General features: G+C 35.4%; 1 protein-coding gene across 1 annotated transcript in view; it reads left to right on the forward strand.

Annotated features, from left to right (window-relative positions):
• LOC149231539 (FACT complex subunit SSRP1-like) overlaps positions 1-16,615 on the forward strand; it is an 88,589-nt gene extending 71,974 nt beyond the window's left edge. Inside the window, exons 4-16 of the mRNA XM_089379219.1 lie at positions 3,794-3,930; positions 6,567-6,650; positions 6,767-6,864; positions 7,421-7,529; positions 7,663-7,749; positions 7,880-7,972; positions 13,153-13,350; positions 13,539-13,693; positions 14,305-14,464; positions 14,574-14,672; positions 14,961-15,143; positions 15,791-15,869; positions 16,080-16,615. Of these exons, the coding sequence (XP_089235345.1) occupies positions 3,794-3,930; positions 6,567-6,650; positions 6,767-6,864; positions 7,421-7,529; positions 7,663-7,749; positions 7,880-7,972; positions 13,153-13,350; positions 13,539-13,693; positions 14,305-14,464; positions 14,574-14,672; positions 14,961-15,143; positions 15,791-15,869; positions 16,080-16,204 (1,607 nt within the window). The 3' untranslated portion in view covers positions 16,205-16,615. The remainder of the gene's footprint in view (positions 1-3,793; positions 3,931-6,566; positions 6,651-6,766; positions 6,865-7,420; positions 7,530-7,662; positions 7,750-7,879; positions 7,973-13,152; positions 13,351-13,538; positions 13,694-14,304; positions 14,465-14,573; positions 14,673-14,960; positions 15,144-15,790; positions 15,870-16,079) is intronic.
• The last annotated feature ends 672 nt before the right edge of the window (positions 16,616-17,287 follow it).

A 17,287-nucleotide genomic window follows, 5' to 3' on the forward strand; every position in this document is an offset into this window, starting at 1 on the left:
CAAGCTATAAATGTTAGATCAGTCCCAAATTCTTCCTATAACTCAACCAATTTAATGTTTGCTTAGCCCTTTAATCAAGATGATGATTCTTTAGTGTATTAGACTGACTTAAATGAATTTTTAAGAGCAAGATGCCAACAATAACTCTGTTGTAGTAATTATATCAGACCTTTACAAACTCAGATCAGAATTCTTCAATATCTATCAGACCTCAGAAATGTATAGGAAAACCAACATAAATCAACTAGAATGATGCATTAAACCCTTATAATCAAAGTGTGATGTCTTACATGAGCTATTAGCTTATTATAGGGTTACTTAGGCTTATGTTTTGATTTATATGCCACTGAAATCTTAGTATTCAGATCTGATTGCTTATGACAGTTAATAAAAGAGAGAGTTAAGGGGAGCAAACCGTCAAGGCTTAGTGGCATGCCTTCAATAGCAAGTTTTCCAAGTTGAGGCAAGCTTAGGGCACAAAATGAAGAGTATTGTCAATGATTTCGAATACTTACGACCACCAATTGTTAGTTTGTAACCAGGGAAGAAGACAACCAAACCCCATGACCAAGACAAGATGAGCCTCCTAGGCTAGCGGCTAGGGAAAATGACTTCAAAATGGTGATGTAAGGATTTCAACAAGTGCAATACACCTGGAAACACAAGGAATTAGCCCTAAAAATAATTCAAATGATAAATTATGCAAATAGCTAGGGATTAGAGGCCCTTTAGGGATGTGACCAGGCTTAGAAGGCCTAGAAACCCTTGCGGTCAGGTACAAAAGTGGCTTTGAGGCTAGCGGTTAGGCCTCCAAGGGCTAGAATGATGAATCAAACCAAATTTTGGCCCTTGAAACCCTTACTCGATGGATAATAAGCTTGCAAAACCAAGATTAGCTCACAAATTGACAAAATGATGGAAAACCACTACAAACCCTTGCCAAAATTCATTGTAGGCCTGCAAAACAAAGTATTAGCCTTGAAATCACCTGTAAAAATTGAAATTGAGGCCCTCTAGGATTGCAACCTAGGCCTAGAGGCCTAATTAGGGCAGTGACCCTTTTGGAAAGGCTGAAGAATGGCAGCGGCTAGGGCTTTTAACCCACAAATCCCTGCGGCTAGGCCAGAAATGGCCTCTAACCCTTGCGGCTAGGCCAAATTAGCCTTAAAACATTGAAAAATGCCCAAAAATGACTTCAATCTTGAGATTCCACCTGCAAAACAACTTCAGAAAATATTTGCTCAATAAAAACCCCAGTTGCAGCAGCAGTAAAGCCCTCTAAGGTTAGCGGCTTCCTCTTATGGGCCCAACATCCAAAATTGGGGGACTTGGGTCTTGTAGATCTTGGTCTCCAGACCCTAGATCTACCCCCACAAGCCCAACACACTTCTCAAAAAAGCTGGACAACTCCTCCTAAGGCTGATGCTAACCCTGAAACCCCAATAATTTAGGCTGAATAATGGCTAGACACTTCTGCTTCAGATTTGCCTTTGAAATTATTTTGAGATCAAGTGTCTGCAAGATAAATAAATAGAGCCCAATACATAAGATCTAGAAATTTTTCAAATAAAAATCCAAAATTTGTGTTTACAAGTGATAAAAATAATTTACAAATATTAGTAGTAATTTACAAAATATTTACAATGATTTACAAGAGGAAATTAGCTCTATTAAGCAAATAAAACGTTATTAACCCAAGTAGATTGTGAAGAAATAATTTTGAATTTAATTTTACAGGCCAAACCCTTTAAAATAAATCGTTAGATTTAAACTTGAAGCCAAACAAGATCGATTTCTTCCCTCAGTCTGTGTACTTGGGATCTCCAAGGGCTACTGTAAATCTCTATTCAACTCAAAAGATTGATTGTTAGTTTCAAAGGGACTTTGATCCACACTTAGAATGCTCAAGATCTAGAGATACCTGGTAGATCAAGTGAGTAGTAAATATGTTTCCAAGATCCAACACCTAAGGCAAGATACCTGTACCAATAGATGCTCCTACTACTAGCTATTGAAACAACAATACTCAATATATTCCGAAATTAAAGCATGAAGCGCAAGAAATACCAGCACATACCACAGATCAGCGAGACAAAAACACCTTGAATTGAACCCCAAAGTCTTTATTAATGCAAAATTCCAGCAAAGCTTAGCTTAGTACAGAAGATTTCGATGTAGTTAGATCATGATGATCAGAGGAGCTTGAGAGCTTCCTTATATAGAAAAATGAGAGGGAATAACTCCTCCAAGTGGAAATAACAGCCAGTTTGACTTGATCTCGGAGAAAAACGGCTAGTAGCTTCTTGATCCATGCCAAAATCAAATTCTGTCCCTTGATCTTGACAAAAATCGTATTTGTTGATGAAGGCCTTGATCATGGTCCAAAAAATATTTTTTCCAAGCTTTTTTCCTTGAAAATTGATCCTTGACTCAACCACCATGGTCCAAAGACATTAATTTTCTCAAATAATTGACTTTTCCTTTGCTGGAGGATCTCATAAAATTTTTTTTTTTTCTGGACCCACGAATTTTTGATTATTTTCCACTTGGAGGGTAATTAATTTTCCCTTCATTTTATTTTTTGGATAATTTATGGCTTACTTTTATTTTTAAATTTTTGCCAGAAATTAAAGTTAAAATGATTCAAGAGGGGATTAATTATTTTTCCACCATCTAAGTATATCTAATTTTTTTTTTTTTTGGTAATGGTGTCTAATTATTAGGAACCATTCACCAAAAATATTTCTAAATACACTTTTACATCAAATATTACAAATTCAACCCTTAGCCTACACATAGACATAGACTCTTGAGACTCAACCAAAATCTGCGACAAGACACATGATCTAGTATGAAAAAATACAGACTTGATAAACAATAGGACTTATCTAAGGCGTCATCAATGAATTTCACCCTAGCTTTGGGGTATATATGGGAGAAAAACTCTGCCAATTATCCGTGTTTACAAACACACACAATTCGGGAGGTAAAAAAACTCCCTAAGATGAAACCCTTTGACAAAAATCATAGGCTTACCTAGATGTTGTTACATGACTTAATAGCCATACTAGAATCATTTTTACATTAGAAAGGCATAATTTGGGATTACAATGATGACATGACTGAATTTTTTTGATCCACTGCTTTGTACTCTGCTTCTTGGACTGTTGACACGTGTAGTCAACATGAGGCATGCGTGTGCCCTTTCCATCTCGCTTTTATTTATATATATTTTTATTTATTAATCAAGATTCCTACTCACATGTGTGCATTGATGCTTATTTCTTGTTCTTTTATGTTATATTCCATTCTCATCTATATATATATATATATATATATATATATGAAAAATCTATATAGCTGATCCTAAAGCTAAATGTTATTGGAAAATTTGAACCCGAATCAAGCTTAATTGTTACCGAACCTGAACCGTGTGACTTAGGGTATCATGAACCAACCTAATTCTACCTAAATATAAATTGATCTATCACATTGTATGATGTGACTCATCTATTCTACTACCCATATATTTTGTGCATTAAATCTAAAACACTTCATTGAGTGGTGGAAGAAGATTCTTTTCTTTGTGTGGGGTGCATGACAAAGGCATGTTCTGTAAGATTTTAGTTAATAAAGAAATCAAACTCTGAAATTTCATTTTCAGCTGACCTATTTTCCTGGTCATTTTTTCCTTGAGGTAGCTTTATGGGTGCTTTTCTATTAAGCTTAGTTATGTCTTTAGGGAACTGAAAAGGTTTGTGGGCTGATATTTGAATTTTGTATTATGTTGCAGGAAATATGTTATCATTTTTGGTGGGTTCAAAGCAGGCTTTTGAAGTATCTTTAGCGGATGTGTCACAAGCACAGCTTCAAGGTAGAAATGATGTCCTCCTGGAATTTCATGTGGATGACACTACTGGAGCCAATGAGGTGAGTAATTGCTCAAATGGTGAAATATCAGATTAAGCAAGAAGCAATATCCCCAAATTAGATTAAGGTTGGTGGAAGAGTTGTTTTGGAACAAAATTTTGCATAGATCTTGTATACTGTGCAGATAATAGTTTGTATACCTTTACATTCATGGTTCTGTCATTCATGTATAGTGTGGTAATGATGGGAGTGAAATGCTACACTTCCTTGAAATTCTATGCCACTTGCCTGGGGAAATTAAGGTCCTACTACTAACACCCTGGCAAACCCCTTTCTATTTTTAGGTTGACTGAAGATACTTCTTCCTTCGCTTAGAATCTGACTTACCCAGTTGAATGTACTTCTGGGTCTTTTGGAATTGTAATTCTTTAGGATGAATCATTCTGAATCTCATATTCTCTTGGAAAGGTTTATCTAGACTCAAGTGATGGTGGGGTGTGATATATTGATTATTTGGATTTCTTGCTCAGTTAGAAGCTGAAGAATCTAGGATATTCCCATATCCCTGTATATTTATCCAGAGCAATAAATTTGCTTGTATCCTTCTATTTTTGTTAGTAAAGAGAAATTATATTAAGTCACAGAGTCTAAAATGCCTCCCCCCTGAAGTCAAAATTCAGATGATAGATTCCAAAATTTTGATGTACTGACAGACAATCTCTTTTTCTTCCTGATTAAAGCTATTTGAAAAACTAATAACAGCAAGAAAGGGAACTTATCAGCCTTTCTTGTAGTTGCCTTGTTCTTCACCTCGTGAACTTGCATCTGAATCATCTAAAGTGATTGAAGGGTCAATTCCCAGCATTTCATTCTTCAATAATTTTCAAGCGTTGTCTGTTCTGCTGAGTCTTCCAACACGTCAAAGTTGACTTGCTGCTGGGTCTGGCTTATTCAGATTTGTCTTGCAAAAATCATTAAGGTCTGTAAATCAGAAATCCTGTTGCCAGGACTCCTTCAGCTTCTGACTCGACATCTCAGAAACTGTGAGAATGCTTTTAATCTCCTCCAGAGTCCGGACTATCCTTAATCCTCCTCTTCGGATCCATTTCATACTTCATTATTTGGATCAGTCTCCCCCACATACAACAGACGTAAAGACCTATTGGTTATATTGGGCAGCAGTAAGAAATATCTTCCTTGTCGCCTGTGAGTCACGGGGTCTGTCCATGTCAATGATTCCCTAATTTCCGTCAGTTACATTGTTTCCTTGCACCACTGGAGACCTTTGTCAGATGCATCCTGAGGATGCCTGTCTATACTCAATTAATGGAGATCCTACAAAGTCAAATGCTGATTTTTTCTGTATTGGCTCCCTGAGAGTGACGTCTTCCTTCTTGTTCCACAATTTTTCTTATTTTGATTTGCGTCTGCCATTCTTCTGCTGATCAGATTTAAGAAAGTTAAAATCCTCCAAATGTAGGTAAGGCAGAACAAATGAGCTCCATCTTCCCTTGTAACCTTACCAATGGCAAGGAAGAGCTAATGCATTAGAGAGAGTTAGTAGCAGTAGTTGAAAGCAATAATGGCTTGGACTTTATTGTTAAGCCCACCAAAGTTTAGCTTGATGAATATAATCCAATGTTCATAACCATAATCAAATTTCCTTAGGCTTGAGTAATATTCCCTTTACTCTCTCCCCTTTGGTTCCTTTTAATACTCGTTCTGCTTTTTTGGTTATCACGTCTCAAATTGGATGATTGATTTGGGTTAAGAATACCAACAAGAGTCTGATTCAAGGTCTCTTCCCAGCCTGGTCCCTCGCTTATTCTCGAAGTTTCCAGGATCCTTGGATCCTTCAAATTTATCACCTGATTAGCAACTGGATCTGCAACTTCATTAGTGTTTCTTCTTACTTACAGAATTCAGTGCTCCATAATGCCGAGCTGATCTCATTCAACCAGTTTGATTGATACTCTAATTTTCAAATTTGAATCTCTGCTTTCCCTTTCAAAGTTTGAGGCTCTGTTTTCCCTTGCATCATATGGATGATCACTGGTAAATCCTTCTCCACAACTAGTCCCTTTTTATGACAGAACTTGAGTCCTGCTATTAAAGCTGCCACTCGAGCCTGATATTTCGAATCTTCTGCTGTACACTCCATGTATATTGCTTGAAACTTGCTTCAATAGCTCCCTAAAATCCCCCACAGCCTTCTATTTCAGGATTCCCTTTGCAGCCCTCTGTTTTTCCTTCCTTTGGACTTTGTCAAACTTTCCTTGTGTTTTCCGTCTTGTCCTGACTCCTTTATCGAGATGGGAGTTAATTACTCTACCTTCTATTGATTGGATGTTTTACTCCAGGTCAACTATTATGATGATTGATTACTGACTGGGCCGTGGACAATTATCCTATGAAATTTAACTACACAAAAAAGGTCCAAATGTCAATGATAGAGATTATGCAATTAATAAAAACTATAAAATGGTTCCATTCTGGAAAATTGTTAGGTTTGAGAGCAATAGTAAACTCTAATTGTGCAAGCAGCAATTCATAACTATAAATGCTTAATCCTTTGTTATTTTGCTGAAGGTGTTAGCTTGTTTTATCATCTTGACATTAGAGTGCATTGGCAAACTTCATTTTTGTTCTGTTGAGAATTATTTGATGAAGGCATGTGGCACTTTTTTAAACTGCAGAAGGATTCATTAATAGAGCTGAGTTTCCACATACCAAATACAAATACGACATTTACTGGGGATGAAAACCGACCTCCAGCACAAGTAAGGCTTTGGGACATTCTCAGTAGAACATGACTGACTCTCAGTGACCTCTATTAAAAATAATCTTTCATGTTTCTGGTAGTAGAAATTACTAATTTCTTTGCTTCACTTCTCAGATTCTTCGAGATAAAATCATGCAAATGGCCGATGTTGGGGTGGGGCCATCTGGTGAATCAGTTGTTGTGTTTGAAGATGTTGCTGTACTTACTCCAAGGTGTGTTAGACTGGATTTCTTCCTTGTTACTCTCTGGGTTCATAAGCTGTTTGACCAAAAGCATCTAGTACCAAAATTAGGAAGCAATTAATTTAAAAAAAAGCTCTTCTATTCTCAAAGAAGCAATCACAGGGAAACATTGTTCACTCACGGGTGTGTTAGACTCGATTTCTTCCTTGTTACTCTCTGGGTTCATAAGATTTTTGACCAAAAGCATCTAGTACCAAAATTAGGAACTAATCTAAAGTTTTTAAAATCTCTTCTATTTAGAAATAAACAACCACAGGGAAACATCTAGTACCAAAATTAGGAAGCAATTAATTTAAAAAAAAGCTCTTCTATTCTCAAAGAAGCAATCACAGGGAAACATTGTTCACTCACGGGTGTGTTAGACTCGATTTCTTCCTTGTTACTCTCTGGGTTCATAAGATTTTTGACCAAAAGCATCTAGTACCAAAATTAGGAACTAATCTAAATTTTTAAAATCTCTTCTATTTAGAAAGAAACAACCACAGGGAAACATTGTTCACTCACGGGTTCTAATTCTTGATTGCAGGGGTCGCTACACAGTTGAGCTCCATCTTTCGTTCTTAAGACTTCAAGGACAAGCTAATGATTTTAAAATTCAATATAGTAGTGTGGTTCGTCTTTTTCTTCTACCAAGGGTATGTGCAGTTTTGTAAGGGTTGTTTCTGTCATTGTCCGTAAGTTTTGCTATACCTAGAATTGCATTTTGTTGGAATAATGTGCAGTTAGCTCTCCTGCTTTAATTTATATTATTATTTTCATTTCTTGCAGTCAAATCAACCCCATACGTTTGTTGTCATATCTCTGGATCCACCAATTCGCAAAGGTCAAACATTTTATCCACATATTGTCTTGCAGGTAATTCAGGCTTCATCAAGTTTTTATTCATCTTCTTTTGGTCTTTGAATGCCATGTTTCTTAATGTGGATTTATGATATCAGTACAACTGCATGCTATGCATTTCTTATTTCCACCCATTTATGTGCAGTTTGCAACAGAAGAATTAGCAGAGCGTGAACTGTCAATAAGTGAAGAACTCTTAAATTCTAAATTCAAGGACAGGCTCGAGCAATCCTATAAGGTAACTTTTTGTCATTCTTAGATATCTGTCACTCAAGTTTGACATTGAAATGATATGCAAGTGGAAGGCAGGCCTTTTGCAAACTTTGTCTGCCTAGCTTTATTTATGGTGTTGTTTTATTGTATGGATATGACTACAAGTTCATTGGTCTTTTGATTATATCGTCTGCCAATTTCTTGATTTATCATATTTGTCAGCTGTGAATGATGTAGGAATATTGTTTTTCATTAAAAGAAGCTTCACAAGATCAGATAAATTTGATTAATTTCCATGAATGAGAATAGGTCAATGGGACTAGAAAAATACAGTTGTAAGAAACAGACATTTTTCTGACATTCCCAATTTGTGTTTTACTGTTTGGGCAGCAAACAACGCTTTATGTTATGTATAAAAGTGAACATGTAACACGTTAATATGAACATGATATTAAACTGAATGATAATTATTGTATTAAGGTTAGGTGGTTATATCATCTTACCTTCCCAAGATACTATATATGATGTGATGTATGTTGATATAAGACTCAGGAAATAGAGTAATACATGTATTCTATTTATTTGGCTAGTCTACATCAGGTCGATGCTATGATATATTATTGCAACGTTATCAATATAGACAGGATTTGTTATTTTCTCCACATTGGTGGGCACACAACATTGTGGCTAGAGAGGCATACAAAAGGTCACATGGAACATCAATGTTGAAGAGTATCACTGTTGAGAACATTTACCAAGGGAGATAAAAAAGGTATGACTTGAAGTAGTGTTTGGTGCACATGCACATTGAAGGGCAGCCAAAAGTCGAGGCTAAGGTTGACATTAAACCTTATGATGACCAGATGGATCTTGAAAACTAACTGGAGGTTTAGTTTAGTTTCTCCAAGTTCATAGATACTGAGAATATATGCTTCTCTCAATTGAAGATGGAGGGTTATGCATTGCTACGGTTGGAGAGTTTGGCTTATTGTAGCTAGAGAAGGCACATGAAAGTCATGTGGAGTATCATTGTAGAAAAGTATTACAGTTGAAATGTGTAAATCATTAAGAATATGGTCACACGATTTGTTAAGCATTCATTTATTATGGTATTGGGTCAAATGGCAGGTCAAGGTTTATGGCGTTAGAGTGGTACCTCAAATTAGATTATTAGACAATGAATACTTCCCTTGTTAGGTCAACCTTTTTCTGATTTCCATGTCAAATTGCACAGAATTGCTTGAATCTACATAGTTTAGGATCATCTAGTCTAAAGGCCATAATTGTTGGTTTGGGTTTATCTAGTCTGAAACCCATAATAGCTGGTTTTGGGTAGTCGAATTCAAAATCTGTGTGCAGACTCAATTGTTGAAGAGCATTATTATAGCTCTTGTTTGAGAGGGGGTGCTGGAGTAGCAAAAAATGAGCTCCAGTGTAATAATATAAATGTCAATCTGTTATGTATTGAAGTGACCATCTAACATGTTAACAAGTTAACATAACGTTAATGTTGATGATGGTATTTGATGGTATTAAGGTTAGTTAGATGGTTATCGTCTTAGACGAGTTAACCATATTAGGGTAAGTCACTTAACACTTGGACACACACACACACACACACACATGAATTTTATTAAACAAATATACGCATATGAAAAAACTTAAATAATAAAAATTTAAAAATTTAAAAATATAAAATGATTCAAATTATAGAAGTGTTGGGTGTGATCACCTGTCTTTGTCTAATTAATGTCCATAAGTATTAGGGAATGGAATATAATTAAAATTTAATCAAATCGAGCGCTGACTAGATGGTGTGCTTGACATAATGATCAAAATTGACCATGTCAAGTGACCCTTGGCTAAAAGTAGAGGTTGTCACTAGAAGATTAGGTCACACTACTTTTGTTATGATATTATTCCCTGTGTGATCATAGAGCAACAATGATAATTATCGGTTTTGTAAGACTGGAAATTGTACCATTGGTTATCAGAGAAAAGTGCTTGTGCATCTTTGTGGTGGGTTTCCTCTTCCTACTTGGATTTCACAACTTAAAGATTGTGTGGTGATTTTATGTGATGGATTTTATGGCGTTGATGATTATAAAATGTTAGGGTAAACCATGGTTGAATAGGCTTGATATGTTGTTGGTTAATCAATTTGCTTAATACTTGCAGTGTCAACTCTCGATCTGTTTCTGTTTGTTTTTGTTTTTAGTTATTGCATTCTGTATATCTACGTTATCCCCAGTTGTTCTTGGGTCTTATTGCAATCACTTATATTGTGCTATTACAGTTTTCATTGGAATATGTTTTTATTATAGTTCGATATCTGGTTACGCTGTGTAACCAATATACTTTAGAACATCTAGCAATAAGTTTATAGATGTGTTGGAACTGTATGTGCTTGATTGGAGATTGGTTTGCTTGTGTTTCTCTGTTTATGTGCTGGTGACTATGTTGAACTAAAAAATTATATAAAATAAATGTCCCATCAACATATTTGACATGCAGGGCATGTGTCTTGTGTGCTGGACCTGCACGGAACACACAATTTCTAGAAGTGTTGTCCCATGCATGTTTGACATGTGGGTTCCCCTTGTCCATGTGCTGGGCATTGTGACACTGCATGTACGCTAAGTAGTGCATGTTTGATTTCCTAGGTCTTAGGGTACTACCATATACGATATAATGTATGGAGGGATAGGAGAGAGGGTAGCTCATGTATTCAGTGTACTTGGGTAGCCTATCTTGGGCTAACCCTATGATGCATCACTGCAACATTATCAATAACATACAACAAATGTTATTCTCTTCACCATATGGTGTATTTATTTCCATGTTCATATGGTGTTAGAAAATCCTACATTCACAAAGATTGCCGTTTACTTTTTGTGTTAGTTTATTTTCTATGGTTCTGTAAAAACATAATAATAATAATATAAATCATTAGTTTAATGAAAGGTCCAGGAGCACACATCCATTCACCTCATGACCAGTGAATGCATACGATTATACCATTACAGGATTCATTGTAACATCACTTTTTCTGTTAGTTGTTTATATTCTTTGGTTCTGTAATAAAAATAATAATATTAATAATAAATATAAATCATTAAGTTAATGAAAGGTCAAGGGTCACACATCCATTCACCTCACGACTAGTGAATGCATATAAGTATACCATCACAAGGTTCATTGTAATGTCATCAATTCAAGTCAATTTGTATTGATTATTTATAGAGTAGTCTTTAAGTGTGACTTTTTGGAAAATTTTCCGGTTTATTTTCCAATCTAATTTGTCTAGAATCTAGCAGGGATTCTTTGAAATCACAAGTTTGATGAGTGAACTCTTCACAATCAATGTGCCCCACGAGTTTTTGACGGTGCTGAATCTATATATGCAGTCAAAAACCCAGTTTAAACTTTAAACAACCCAAATTAAGATTTGGCCGCAATTTTTTTCGCCAGATTCCTGCCAAAAATCCACGGGAAACTCCAAAAGTTGCACTTAAAGACCACTCCATTATTTATTACTCAATATTCTATATACAATAGCACAAATCCTGTCAACTCTGATAAACAGCACTGTTTATTCCATTTAGCGTTAGGGCCAACTCTTGGCTAATTTCATGGGATAAATTCATACCCAGCCAATTAAGTTGTACAGGCTGTACACAGCCTTCAATCGCGGTTGTCCATACAATATCACTACTACACAAACATCCGTACCCTCCATACAATGCGTGTGTATTTAATTTTTTGTTTTGGACTTTTGTACAAGTCAACCTATATCATAAGTCAGTTTCGTAAATACATATTAACTTTAGATATATAAAGTTAAGATAAAGTGAGCCCGACAAAGAAGCCACCACTAAAATGGGTAATAATGACAAATCACAACCAGATGTTAATCATTATGAAGATGAAGCAAGTAGCACCATGCAAATTATGGATAGGAGTGAGAAGTCACAAAAAACATTAATAAAGAAAGAAAATAGTTGTCACAGATGTGGAAAAAAGACGATGGTTAAGATTAATAAAGAAAGAAAACAGCTGTCACAGATGTGGACATAAATGGTTACCGGAAGAGTAAGTCAGTCCAATAAAATCAAAATTTATACTGAAGATTGATAATTAAGTAGTGCCAAAAGTGTTGCCACCAATAATTTCATGCACACCATACAATAGAAATGAAGGAGTGTCTCAGAGAAACTATTACTCGAAAAGACCACATACAAGCATTGACGACATAATATATTCCATTCCATCTCAGGAAGGTTGATAAAACTTAGGATCCAGTAAAATAAAAGTTCATGGAATTTAATTGGCAAGTACAATGTCAAAGTTATATGGGTTTGAAAATTCTACTTTCAAGGAAAGTGCATTATAACTAAAGACAAAGGGGCAAGATACATAGACGAAAACACAACAATGAAAGCAAAGAAAGTATATTATCGAGGACACACTTACGAATATGATGCACACACTGCAAAGGAACCTGACCAGGGTTCAAAGAGGAACCAAGCCAAATCTCTGGAACCAGACACACAAAAATGATGCCACCAAGAAAGCATGCCTAGCTAGAGAGTCCTATTTACTATTTACTATGCTTTGGGGACGAAACATTCTTTAAAGGGGTGGCAAAATAATAATAATAATAATAATAATGGAAATGGCAATAATAATAATAATAATGGCACACATCCATTCAGCTCATGACCAGTCAGTGCATATGCATATGTGGTCACCAAACTCATTGTAACTTTATAGTTTATACATTCAAATTAATTCATGTTAATCATTTATTATATACAATTGTAGGAATATTCTGTCAGCTCTTTCATAAACAGCCTTGTTTATTTCAGGTTCTTTGATCAGTTTTTTTATTTGAATCCCTCTCGAGTTTTATAACATGATGTTCGAATCTGTTTCCCATGTAATATGTGTGAGAGAGAGATCTGTTTAACTTGCTTTATATTTGTGATATGCATTTGATTCTTTCTTGTTTAGTATTGCAACTTGAAAGCTGAAGGGTGTGCATGGTTGGAATGTTGACATGTTTGTTGCAGTAAATATTCTAAATCTTGTTTCACTGTGCATATGCCCATCGTTATAGTTTACCTTTTATTTTGGACTGTTATTCAGGCTTGTTAGATGCTCACTCATATTTTGTATTGTCCTTTGCGTGGTATTGGTTTTCAGGGTCTCTCACATGAAGTATTCATTCAGATATTACGTGGTCTCTCAGGGGCCAAAGTTACACGGCCTGGGAAATTCCGTAGTTGTCAAGATGGTTATGCTGTTAGGGCTTCCCTCAAGGCTGAAGATGGAGTGTTATATCCTCTTGAAAAAAGCTTTTTCTTCTTGCCTAAACCCCCGACACTTATTCTTCACGAGGAGGTAAACCTTTGGTAATTCAATGGGTTGATTTATAATTTAATTGTAACCAATCTGAACTTTGCAGATTCATGTGTAAAGAGAGCTCGTACCATGTCATGTACATAAAAATTTTCACAACATAGGACAAGAAAGTCCATACTGAGTAATCACATGTACATTTAACTTTCTTTGTTGCATTTTTTTTCTAGATTGAATATCTTGAGTTTGAGAGACATGGAGCTGCTGGTACAAGTAGTATGTCTTCACACTATTTTGATCTTATTATAAAGCTGAAGAGTGAGCAAGAGCATCAGTTCCGAAATATTCAGCGGAATGAATATCACAATCTTTTCAGCTTCATAAAGTACGCAACCCTGTATCCTATGTTTTTCTAAGAAGTTTCAAATATGCAAATGGTTCTCTAACTATTAGACGTCTGCAAGTTTTAGATGTTTTGGAGTTTTTGACCAGAATGAGGTGATTTGTTTTTGGTCGAATCTTTATTTTTGTTGTTTAAACTGGGTTTTTGACTGCATATATGAATTCAGCACCCTGAAAAACCCTGGGTACTCAGATTGTAGAGAGTTCACAATTTAAACTTGTGATTTCAGCAAATCCCTGTCCGATTCTGGACAAATTTGGCCAGAAAAATATGCCAGAAAACCTTCCAAAACGTATAACAGATAGTCTCCAGCTATGCAAATTATTTGATGACCATCATTCTGTTGTTTTTTTTAAATGCTAAACAAACTGTAGAAGTTGTAACAAGAGTCCAGTGCCTAAATTCTTGTGATGACTAATCTCCTGAAACCCTTCTATACAGCTCAAAGCGTTTGAAAATCATTAATTTAGGATAATAAATTCTTGTGATGACTAATCTCCTGAAACCCTTCTATGCAGCACTAAGGGTTTGAAAATCATCCATTTAGGAACAAATTCTTGTGATGACTAATCTCCTGAAACCCTTCTATGCAGCACCAAGGGTTTAAAAATCATCAATTTAGGAGCTACAGAAACTATTGGTGGAGTTGCAGCGGCTCTTCAGAATTCTGACGATGAAGCTGTAGATCCACATCTTGAGCGAATAAAAAATCTACGTGATGGTGGAGCCGGTGATGAAGACAGCGATGAAGAGGCAGGCTAAATTATGTTTGCTTCTTTATAATCTATTGTAGCTTTAGTTAATTTTGGATATTATATTAAGCCCTGCTGGCAATACATTTGGCTTGTTTGCTTGTTTACAGGATGAAGACTTTGTTGCAGAAAACGATGATGCTGGATCTCCAACAGATGAGTCAGAAGAAGAGGGATCAGATGCAAGTGAGAGTGCAGAGGTCAAGCAAGTATGCTGCATATTTCTTATATTTCTCTACTTGTTATTATTCTTTAGCATAATCTTTTGCCAGTAGAGGGGCAGTGAAACTCTCTTTTCTGCTATCAATTGCTGATTTTAATGTGCACATACATCCTTATAATACTAAAATAAAATAGGGAAATACGACATCAGAAACCTAATTGATGTTAAGAAACTTAAATTCCATGAAGTGTTCAAACAATAATACTATGTGGATGATCACAATCAATATAAATGGAGATCTGAAATGCATTTATGGATTTTCTGTCCTTGGAAGCCTGCAAAGAAAGAAGTAAAGAAAAAAAAGGCGGTGGCTCCCAAGGCAACCGAGACCAAGAAGAAGAAGAAGGACGACGAGGAAGAGGGAGGAAAGAGAAAGAAGCAGCGAAAGAAGAAGGATCCAAATGCGCCGAAGAAAGCCATGACTGGATTTATGTTCTTTTCTCAAGTTGAAAGAGAGGTGAGTGATCCTCATGTTTGCTCCAACAGCGTTATCATTGTATCATTCCATATGTCAGGGGTGGTTGGTTTTGGCATTTGTTATCTTTATTTAGATTTTAAAATTCTGTAGGCTAATATATAACAAGAGTAGAGGATTTTGAGGATGTTAAGATCGTTAGATTTTCGTTTTATGCTTGTTTCATCTATTCTGTGGTGGGTGTTTATACATTTTGTATTTATTGTATTGACTAGTGTTTTAGTTGTTTGTCATGGTTAAAGATATGCCACTATGGTCAGCACTTTTTAGCAGTTTCTTTGGCTTCACATTGTTAGCAGCATCTTCTGTATTTTAAATATTTCATATGCTCAATTTAGACAGTATTTACCGAAATCCAAGGATCTGAAATTTGATATCTCATAGTTGAGTGCTTTGAATTTATCAAATTTGTGAGTTGAATTTTCACTTGTGTTTGAGGTTTATTGCACTTAAATGCATGCCAGATATTATGAAGTCAACTTATAACTAGTATTCGGCAAAACTTGTAAAGTGCAAATTTTGGTTACCCTGGTTAAACATAGTTTGGACGGTAGTAGATCAACTGGCTGATTTCATGGCTTGGGAAAGTAAAGATACTCGAGCAAGAATTAATTGAAATTCTTTTGCAGAATCTGAAAAAGAGTGATCCAGGAATGGCATTTACTGATGTGGGAAGAACACTTGGAGAACGGTGGAAAAAAATGTCAGGTGTGCATAAATTCAATTCACGGTTGAAATTTAGCACAAAATGTCTAGCTACCTGAATTTAGAACTGCTTTTTAATTAGGAGTTGTCATTCTTGATTAGTCTCTTCTATTTCTCATCTTTATATTGGCCACGCTTCTATTTAGAGGTTGATTTATTATCTTCTTTAGTGGTTGAATGCTTGTCTGTGATGTATATTGTATGACTTTACAGCTGAGGAGAAAGCTCCTTACGAATCAAAGGCCAGGGCTGATAAGGAAAGGTACAAGGAAGCAATGGCCGATTACAAAAGTGGTCCAACAAATGTGGACTCCGGGAATGAATCTGATAGTGAATAGAGCATCATACTTGCAAGTTCATATTAACATGGCTAGCCGTGTAAAGTAATTGCTTTCATTTAAATGCTTTCACCCTCTGGTGCAATCTTTTTACATTCACTTGAGAATATTGTTGGTGTACTTCACATCAGCAAAAAGCGAGCTTACAACTGAGTTGTGTCGAGGAATATATCTACCATTTATTAATGTTCCTTGTCTCGTTGATTATCTAAATCTTTTGTGACAAATTACTGTCACTATTGTTCTCTATTTACTCGATCATTTGGATTGGTATAAGGATGAGCTGTTCAGGAATGTCGCTTCCTTTCGGATCTGGAGCTGTGGTCTATATGTAAATGCGTACCAATCCCTTGACCAACATATGCTGATATTCATGCAAGTATATTATTGCTAGATTTCGTTTTTCTAACATCCCACTTTCAAATTGTATGAGGAGGTGGGTCATAAGATTTTTTTTTTTCTTCGTTTATTTCTTGTTTGTTTTAAGTTTAATTTACTTATATTCTTCCTTCTTTCTTGATTTAAATATAAATCTAATAGAAATGTTTATATTCTGAACTAAAAAGATAGAATTAAAAGGTCTGATCTAAGTCAAGTTTTATTCTTAAATTTCATTTTTGTGACATTCCACCTGCATATTTTTATGACGAGTAAGCGATTTTTTTTCGTATTTTGATAGCTTTATCAAGTCTTTTTATTTTGAACAGAAAATATAGAATAATATAATTATAAATTTCCTTGTATTTCGAGTTTTGCATCTGCACCAATCTCTGACATTCAAGCAAGTATATCGTGGTTGCATGTATCACATTTTAATATCAAATAGATTATGATTACCTATTTCTTATTTCTAAATATTCAAGCATGTTACATTAAACTTGTAGTCAAGAGGAGGCATCTAAAAAATCTAGTCATGTTGAAAAGTTTATGTGGGTTAGGTAGGATGTGATCCTGAGTGATTTTGATGGATTAGATATTTTCATAAACATGTCAGCATTTTTTATTTTATTTTTGAATGATATTAATTTTTAGAAATTTACAGGCATCAATATTCAAAAAAGTTTTGAGTGATGTTAAGAAATT

Source organism: Pinus tabuliformis, chromosome J, assembly GCF_031772625.1.
Source record: "Pinus tabuliformis cultivar Carrire ecotype Pingquan chromosome J, CPIR1, whole genome shotgun sequence".
In the NCBI taxonomy this organism is placed as follows: Eukaryota; Viridiplantae; Streptophyta; class Pinopsida; order Pinales; family Pinaceae; genus Pinus; species Pinus tabuliformis.